The sequence below is a fragment of the Brassica oleracea genome, chromosome C3 (genome assembly GCF_000695525.1).
Source record: "Brassica oleracea var. oleracea cultivar TO1000 chromosome C3, BOL, whole genome shotgun sequence".
Classification (NCBI taxonomy): domain Eukaryota; kingdom Viridiplantae; phylum Streptophyta; class Magnoliopsida; order Brassicales; family Brassicaceae; genus Brassica; species Brassica oleracea.
The window spans coordinates 3,691,703-3,700,458 of record NC_027750.1 but is presented as its reverse complement, the minus strand read 5'-3'; the positions used below and the strand labels follow the sequence as shown (position 1 = coordinate 3,700,458).

The following is an 8,756-nucleotide window of genomic DNA, read 5'->3' as shown; positions in this document are numbered from 1 at the left end:
GGGGGGGGGGGGGGGGGGAATTAACTGATCTCCCTACGACTCAGGGGAGACATACGGAGAAAATGAAATTCTAATTGCAGATTACTTGGAGGCAAATTCAACAACGATTTGGGATTCCTCAGGAGAATTGTTCAGACGCGCTTTTTAACCGGGCTTCAGCGTTTGGTCAGCCGCTAACTTTTCATTAGATTCCCAGTCAAAAATGGCCATACCGCATGGGACTTGCTCGCAGTTTTCTATCTCACAAGTGTGTGTATATATATGTTTTGTTGACCACAAAAATATAAATATTTTTTTTTTATTTTACAATTCAGCAAATAAAACTATGTTTTTTTTATACTCATTCCGTTTGATCTTTACGGTATGTAAGCATATTTTTGTATGATTTTCTATATAAAAAATATCTATAACTTTCACACGGCCATGTATAAAACGTTGATACTAACTGGTGTTAAATGATTTATAATAAACAGAACAATCACCTGTAAATAAAACTTTCTTCAGTCAGTGGACTAATAATATATACTGTAGTTATTATTATGACATTATCTTTTAAATGGTTTTCCTTAACATTGAAATTTTGTAGAATAAATTTTCTAAAAAAAAATTTGTAGAATAAACAAATGCTAGATCAAAGATTAAATAAATTAAAAACAATAGACTGGGACTTTTATAGGAGAGCTTTTAATGTACTTTTGGACCACGTATGGAGAAAATATCTTCTAGAAAAAGCGTCTCCCAAACAAAACGCCGTTCTTGACCTGTCGCCCTTTCGGACCAACGAAAAACATACACGTGCGAATATAAACTAAGCCGGGCAAATTGGGCTGATAGTAGAATGCGCTTACTCGGCCCAATCGAAAACGTGTTTTGACTATTATACCCTTCGTTCTCAGTCAACGTTTCACTTTCACACGAGTAATAACAAAAGCGACAATTCTTTGAATCTCGATCAACAAGAACAGAACCATTACATCAATGGCAGTGATTAAGTTTACACACATCTAAAAACATTGTCTCATACAAAAACATTTTCTGGTCCTGTTTCTGAAACCCAACAAGGATCACATCAAATCACCCGACGGAGATGAGCACAAGAACAAGAATAGTGAGTGATAGCGTCGAGAGAGAAGCCAAGCTTCCTCGTGCAGAGTTTGGTAGAAAAGGGTACGAATCTGGTGGAGGCAACATACACTCATCGCCATTAAAGTAAACTTTCCTCGGAAAAGCCCAACCTTGCTTGAAAGTGAAAGTCTTTTGATCTTTCTGTAGCAACACCTCTGATTGCACATTCCCTGAAGGTCCAGCTTCCATCAAAAGATCATTGTAAAACTTCGTTCCAAAGAACATTCCTGTATCATCTGCATAATAGATATAAGAAAACTTCAGTCTTTGGCTTCAAAGGTTGAATCTTTGTAGTGAGAGATAGACTTACTTATGGATCCATAAGGAGCAACTGATTTGTAATCAAAACTGAAAACTTGAGTCACGTTGTTGAGATTCGGGTGCTGAACTGCTAGAGTCCATAGCGTATGATTCATCCGGTAGTTAAAGTTTGTGATAGCTATCTTCACGCGCCAATAGTCTTTGTAGTTAGTTTTAACGTGCCAGTGGACTCTAATCGGGCACATGTGGTGTGTGCATTGTAGCAACGGAGCGTTGTCTTTTCTCGGTGTGTTGAGTCCTTTCTTGGTTAGAATCTTAGAATCAGCCCTGCAATAGTAAAATGATTAATAAAGTTTTATGACAGCGATTTTAAGTGATTGTGTTTTTTTTCTTTTTTTTTGCTCACTTGACGCAGCTCCTTTTGTTCTCGCAGCCACAAGCACAAGAAGGGCAAGGAGTTATGGTGTCGTTGTAGAAAGATGAGAAGGAGACGCAACAACTTGGATGCTTTCTCGCTAGAAACTGTGAGTATGTGCAGGTCACATTCCATGTCACTGCAGATTCACATGTATGAAATGTTGTTTAGAGATCAATGATGTGTATTCGTCTTCCAAAAAAATACATGTTTTAAAAAGAAATTGTTTTAAAATTTTTTTTTGATTAGTAATTGTAAACTTTTTAAAAAATTAATTGTATTTACTGAATTCTTATCGATTTAAAATTATGGGAATAAATTATTACAAAAAAATGATTGCATTTATAGTTGAAATTTAATATGTTTGATCAAACACTGTGAAAACTCTAAAACATAAATTATTTTGAAAAAGAGGAAGTATAAGTTATAACTTACTCAAAGCTTGTGTTTTCCTCCTTTTGTCGGTAGTGAGAAAAACAGTAGACGGCACGATCTTAGCAGGACCGCAAGTGTAACCAGGTCCAGGACCAAGCAACGTGAAGTTCTTAGGGAGCTTGACAGTCTTGTTCGTGGTTCCAGCCAAACCAACGCTAACCTGAAACTGCGACACAGCGGATGAAGGATCTTGACCCCAAGCTCCAACCACACCGCCTTTGCAGCAGTTTGAGATCTGTTGATTGTAAGGGACACCTGGCAAGAGATCAACGACGGTTGGGGTTTTCTTACAGCAGTGAGGTACATTGCCCTTGAACTTGGAACAGTCTCCTTGTTCTGTTGCTTGTGCGCCAACCATTGACCAGATCACTTCTTTCTTTGCCCATGCCCAGCCTAGTGTCCAACCTGGGGATTGTATGTGCCGGTAGATTTGGAAGTTGTTCATAGTTACCGTAGCCTGCAAGTAGATATAATGAGATGGTGAGAGTTTGTGTGAGTTTCAAACACACAGGCATAAGTTGGGGAAGAGGATTCTTACCACATAGCCATCTGCTGTCCATGACATGATGTCCCATTTGATTGTAATGTTCCCATTAGGATCCAATGGATCATAAGCAGCTGCAGAGGAAAAAAAAACAGAATTAGAAAAAGAAGTTGTGGTTTTACAGATAGCTGGTAGAATTGAGTATTTAGAACGCACATGCGCTGAAGATGATCATTAAGAAGAAGCAGAAGCAGAGCCTCATCTTTCTGTAAATTTCTGAAAGATGGAAGGAAGTTGATTGCAGATATGGTTCTTTAACGTCAGTTTCTTCTTCTACAGGATTTAAACAGACGCTTTTTCAAAGATTATTTTCTACCTACTTGTTGTTGCATTCTCTAAATTTATTCTTTCCTTCTTTCCCTTGACTTAAAGCAATGTTTATGGTGAATGATAGTAAACCAGCAACAGAAAAATGACGTGTTATTGTCCGAACACAACATCTCAACTGTCTTTTTTTAGTTTTAAGAAACGGAAACCCTAATGATCCAAAGATTAGAATTGAGAAGGTTACTTGGGGTTGAAGACAAAAAGACTAGCCATAAGTCAACTTCTGACACAAACATATCTCCCAACTTACCTTGCTACCTTCTTAAGCAATCATTTCCTCTTTTAAAACGTTCTCTAGATGTTTTTAATTATATCACAACTTCATAAATGCTTTTTTCACGTCCTTAAATCAGATCATATATCTTTGCATCTGCTTCACAGAGCCTACGAGTGGAGAAGGTTGCTCTCGACATTATTCAATATGGATTTTGTTTCCGGGTGGGTAGGTAGTTTCTTATGTGTTTTGTTTATCGACAATTTTCTTTATATCAATTGAATATCTAATCAAATATTCTTCAGTAAGTATTTGCAGCCTGATTTTAATTTTACCAGATTCATAGATTTTATATATGCAGCAGCCAACTACAGCGTTATATTGCAACATGCAATACTCAAAAGAAGTTACCTAAGCACACTGTCTTCTCTTAAGAAATATACCTTCTACAGAGGTTAAAGCTAATTAGTACTAAGACCTAATACGAATTTGATGAAGTTGCCTTTAAGCCATTTCCTCTCCCGCCTACGCCATGAACCTGAAAATCAAACCAAAAGTCAATTTCTGCAACTACACAGTTCAAACTCCTAAACACTTGAAATATAGTAAGATATCTTATATACAGTGTTGTGAATTGTAAATGTTACCCTATGATGTTGACTCAAGTTCCATATAGAGAAGGAGGAGTACCAACTTGAGGGAAACACTCACGACCATTAGATTCATTACAATTACCTTGGTAAAGGTTTGGGCTTTGAAAGTTCCTCTGCTTTGCTCATAACTTCAGCTTGAATCCCTTGGACAGAAAACCATCCCCCCTAAGATTGTAATAAAAGATGTTTAAGCAAGTTATCATTTGTAATCCTAAAATCTCAAAGAATGAAGATACCCAAGACTCAGACTCCCTTACTGTCTTGTCATATCTAAAATTTTATAAACAGGAAATCAAAACGAGTAAGAAATCACTTAAAAAAGACATGCATACCAACCTTTTGTTACCCTCCAGCATCATCTTCTTCTCTTGAGCTCTGCGAGGATCACCTTTACATCCCAAAACAAGGCTACTCACGACGATTTCAGCATTACACGGACCCTCACAACCCTTTATTCCAAGCGTTTCAAATCCCTTACTCTCCAAATCAAACCACATCAGCTTCCCATTGTTTATCTCCAGCAAAATCTTGCTCCTGTCCTTGGAGTAGATCATAGGTCTCACAAATTCAAAGGAAACCACAGTCTCAGGTTTCGGCACAGTAATGAACTTAGACCATTTCCTTTCATACTCCCTCAAAATCCAAACACCCACATGGCTAGACTCGCTGTAACACATCAAGCAAAGGCAGCCATCTAACACACCTATGTCCATATCATCTTCATGGAGAAGCTCCAGTGGGTACCTGAGGATTCCAAGATCGTCAGAGGCGAGATCAAATCTGATTACGGTGTTGTAGGCTATATATCCTCGACTTCGAGGTAGAATCCAGTGAAGACTGTTGCTAGCAAGAACACCATTTCCGCGGCGGTAAAGCAAACGGTAATATAATTTTATGAAAAGAATCTGAACCTCAAAGAGAAGAAGGATTCTCTTCCATTTATTACTTTTCAAGCTGAAAACTTTGATTTCGAAAGCGCGACCAAAGCTTTCGACGACTCCATCGCCTTTATGCGTAGACTGAACCATCCTCACAACTTTGTAATCATCGCTCACCGAATCGTAACCTAATCCGTAAAACACATTCTCGCGAGCGATCAACCGTTCCGAGAAATCGATAGGCTCAATCGGTAACCGGTGGATTTTGCGAGTCGACGGATTGAAAATCGCTAAATCAACCGGAGAGTTTGTTAAACCGATCAAACCGTTAACCGAACCGAAAACCTCCGTGAAACCACCGGTTTGCAGAGGATGGTCGACGTCTGAGAGTTTATCCGGTGCGTCGAGGTACACCGTACGTAGAAGGCGAGGCGATCGTAGCAGGATCATGAGGTGCTCTTCGGTTTCGAGCGTGCGTTTGAGATGCGAGGCAACGAAGTCGGAACTGTCGATAAGAGAGAAGCAAAGCTTGGAGAGGAGGCGGCATCGGACCAGTGTAGTAGCAGGGAGACGAAGGAATACATCGTTGACGATATCCATTGGGAGATTCGCCATTGTTTTCTCTCGGAAGCTACTCTCAGTGTCACTGTTGTGATTTAGATATTTGTTTCCAAGTACATTTGTGGGCCTCGTATGCTCGGCCCAATAAATCTCGTAAGAAAAAATGTATTAATCTTTTCAAGTCACAACGCAATCTCACGGACAAATTTGATCAAAAAAAAAAAACTGATTGCCAGTCAATCCTCTGTTGACTTCTTGAATCAACTCTGGTAGCTAGTTTCTTATGTTTTTGTTTATCAACGATTTTCTTCATATTCTCGTCTATCTAATCAAATATTCTTCAGTAACTATTTGCAGCCAGATTTAATTTTACTAGATTTTTAATATATGCAGCCAACTACAGCGTTATATTGCAACATGCCATACTCAATAGAAGTTACCTAAGCACAGTGTCTTCTCTTAGGACCGAATATACCTTCTACATAGGTTAAGCTAATTAGTATTAAAACCTAATACGAATTTGATGAAGTTGCCTTTAAGCCATTTCCTCTCCCGCCTACGCCATGAACCTGAAAATCAAACCAAAAGTCAATTTCTGCAACTACACAGTTCAAACTCCTAAACACTTGAAATATAGTAAGATATCTTATATACAGTGTTGTGAATTGTAAATGTTAGATTCATTACACTTACCTTGATAAAGGTTTGGGCTTTGAAGTTCCTCTGCATTGCTCAGAACTTGAGCTTGAATCCCTTGGACAGGAAACCATCTCCCCTGAGATTTTAACATAAGATGTTTAAGCAAGTTACCATTAGCAATCCTCAAAATCTTAAAAAGACTTGCATACAACCTTTTGTTACCCTTCAGCATCATCTTCTTCTCTTGAGCTCTGCGAGGATCACCTTTACATCCCAAAACAAGGCTACTCACGACGATTTCAGCATTACACGGACCCTCACAGCCCTTTATTCCAAGCGTTTCAAAACCCTTACTCTCCAAATCAAACCACATTAGCTTCCCATTGTTTATCTCCAGCAAAATTTTGCTCCTGTCCTTGGAATAGATCATAGGCCTCACAGATTCAAACGACACCACAGTCTCAGGTTTCGGCACCGTAATGAACTTACTCCATTCTCCTTCATATTCCCTCAAAATCCAAACACCCACATGGCTAGACTCGCTGTAACACATCAAGCAAAGGCAGCCATCCAGCACACCAATATCCATATCATCTTCCAAGTAAAGATCGTTTGGGAAGCTAAGCACTCCAAGATCATCAGAAGCGAGATCAAATCTGATTATCGTGTTGAACGCAGTATGTCCACCAGTTCGAGGCAAAATCCAGTGGAGACTGTTGCTAGCGAGAACACCATTCCCACGGCGATACAGCAGATCGTAATAAAAGTAGATGAAGAGAATCTGAACCTCAAATAGAAGATGGATTCTCTTCCAGCTGTTACTCTTCAAACTGAAAACCTTGATTTCGAGAGCGTAACCAAAGCTTTCCTCGACTCCATCGCCTTTGTACTTGGACTGAATCATCCTCACAACTTTGTAATCATCGCTCACGGAATCGTAACCTAATCCGTAAAACACATTCTCGCGTGTGATGAACTGTTCCGAGAAATCGATAGGCTCAATCGGTAAGCGGTGGATTTTGCGAGTCGATGGATTGAAAATCGCTAAATCAACAGGAGAGTTTGTTAAACCGATCAAACCGTTAACCGAACCGAAAACCTCCGTGAAACCACCGGTTTGCAGAGGATGATCGACGTCGGAGAGTTTATCCGGTGCGTCGAGGTACATCGTACGTAGAAGGCGATGGGATAGCAGCAGGATCATGAGGTGCTCTTCGGTTTCTAGCGTGCGTTTGAGATGAGACGCGACGAAGTCGGGACTGTCGATCAGAGAGAGGCAAGGCTTCGAGAGGAGGCGGCATCGGACTAGCGTAGTAGCAGGGAGACGGAGGAACACGTCGTTAACGATATCCATCGGCATATTCGCCATTGTTTTCTCTGGGAAGCTACTCTCGAGTGAGCAGCTCTAGGGTTTCTCCAGGATTCAGATATTTGTTTCGAGAAAGGACATTTGTGTAATTGTGTAACCTTTCTCTTTTTAAGCCTCGTGGGCTCGGCCCAAGAAAAAATTGTATTTAGCTTTATGTCTCAACACAATCTAATGGACAAAATGAGGTCAAGGCTAAGTAGAATCAAAAGATCCAACGGTGGAACGAAATCTGTCAAATGAACCGAGTGGCGGCTTCAAAAGGACCGTCAATCATGTGACGATGACGATGACGATGACGATGCATGAGTGCCTTTCTCTGTTCCCTCGTTAGCTTGAATTTGTGCTGATACCTAACATTCGAAACATTGTCCTGCACAACTCTGGTAGCTCGTTTCTTACGTGTTTTTTTTTATCGGCGATTTTCTTCATCTATCATTGTGTAGCTAGTCAAATAATATTCAGTAACTATTTGCAGCCAGATTTTAATTTTACTAGATTCTTGGATTTTATAAATTCAACCAACTACAGCGTAGCACACAGTCTTCTCTTAGTGAATATACCTTCTACATAGATTAAATACTAAGATCTAATATAGGATTAGGATTTAATAAAAGTTTTTCTTCTCCCGATTACGCCCCTGCACCTGAAATTCAAACAAAAAGTCAAGATTTGCACATACACGTTTCAAACTCCAAAACACTTGAAACAGACAGATTTTTCATATATTGTGAATGCACATACACGTTTCAAACTCCAAACCACTTGAAATAGTGAGATTTTTTTCATATATTGTGAATCGTAACCATTACCCTAATGATGTTGACTCAAGTTCCACTTACTAAGATATCCAATAATGTACGCAGGTTAAGAATGGAGATCTCAAACTAAGAGAAAGAAGAATACAAACACTCATTAGTTACCTTTATAAAGTGTTGGGCATTGAAGTTCCCCTGCTTTTCTTATAACTTGAGTTTGAATCCCTTGGACAGAAAATCATCCCTCCTGAGAGTGTAACACAAGATGGTTTAAGAAAATTGATACAATTTACCATTTGCAATCCTAAAATCTCAAAGAATACATCGTTAACGATATCCATCGGCATCGCCATTGTTTTCTCTGGAAGCTACTCTCAGTCTCAGTGTAAGTGAAAAGAAGATCTAGGGTTTGACAACATGCGGGACTAAGATATTTTGATCCGTAGAGGGACATTTGTGTAATTGTCTTCTTCATGGGCCTTGTGGGCTCGGCCCAATGAAAACTTAGAAAAATGCATCATCTTTTAACCCCTAAGCAATTATTTCCTCTTTTAAATCTTGTCTAAATGTTAATTTAATA

General features: G+C 39.3%; 4 protein-coding genes across 5 annotated transcripts in view; all 4 read right to left on the bottom strand.

The window, feature by feature from the left end:
- The window catches only part of LOC106334441 (solute carrier family 25 member 44-like), a 2,185-nt gene extending 1,969 nt beyond the window's left edge, over positions 1 to 216 (bottom strand). The window contains exon 1 of the mRNA XM_013772722.1: positions 20 to 216. The gene's annotated coding sequence lies outside the window, so the exon portion shown is untranslated. The remainder of the gene's footprint in view (positions 1 to 19) is intronic.
- Positions 217 to 922: 706 nt separating this feature from the next.
- On the bottom strand, positions 923 to 3,110 carry LOC106331493 (COBRA-like protein 4). The gene is made up of 6 exons (XM_013769868.1): positions 2,937 to 3,110; positions 2,775 to 2,854; positions 2,237 to 2,693; positions 1,793 to 1,940; positions 1,436 to 1,713; positions 923 to 1,361 (listed from the first exon to the last, which is right to left on the bottom strand). The coding sequence occupies exons 1-6, from the start codon at positions 2,980 to 2,982 to the stop codon at positions 1,075 to 1,077; spliced, it is 1,296 nt and encodes a 431-aa protein (XP_013625322.1). The 5' UTR covers positions 2,983 to 3,110; the 3' UTR covers positions 923 to 1,074.
- Positions 3,111 to 3,644: 534 nt separating this feature from the next.
- LOC106335800 (F-box protein At4g22390-like) lies at positions 3,645 to 5,566 on the bottom strand. 2 transcript variants are annotated; one of them, XR_001268772.1, is made up of 3 exons: positions 4,311 to 5,566; positions 3,969 to 4,139; positions 3,645 to 3,859 (listed from the first exon to the last, which is right to left on the bottom strand). XR_001268772.1 is itself a non-coding variant. In XM_013774416.1 (3 exons), exons 1-2 carry the CDS (start codon positions 5,465 to 5,467, stop codon positions 4,097 to 4,099), a joined length of 1,200 nt encoding a protein of 399 aa, XP_013629870.1. In that variant the 5' UTR covers positions 5,468 to 5,565; the 3' UTR covers positions 3,645 to 3,859; positions 4,057 to 4,096. The 2 variants fall into 2 exon arrangements, 1 of the variants encoding a protein (XP_013629870.1); XM_013774416.1 differs by having other exon boundaries at positions 4,057 to 4,139; positions 4,311 to 5,565.
- A 209-nt stretch (positions 5,567 to 5,775) lies between these two features.
- On the bottom strand, positions 5,776 to 7,480 carry LOC106335799 (F-box protein At4g22390-like). Its single transcript, XM_013774415.1, has 3 exons — positions 6,265 to 7,480; positions 6,107 to 6,188; positions 5,776 to 5,982 (listed from the first exon to the last, which is right to left on the bottom strand). Exons 1-2 carry the CDS (start codon positions 7,419 to 7,421, stop codon positions 6,146 to 6,148), a joined length of 1,200 nt encoding a protein of 399 aa, XP_013629869.1. The 5' UTR covers positions 7,422 to 7,480; the 3' UTR covers positions 5,776 to 5,982; positions 6,107 to 6,145.
- Between the last annotated feature and the right edge of the window lie 1,276 nt (positions 7,481 to 8,756).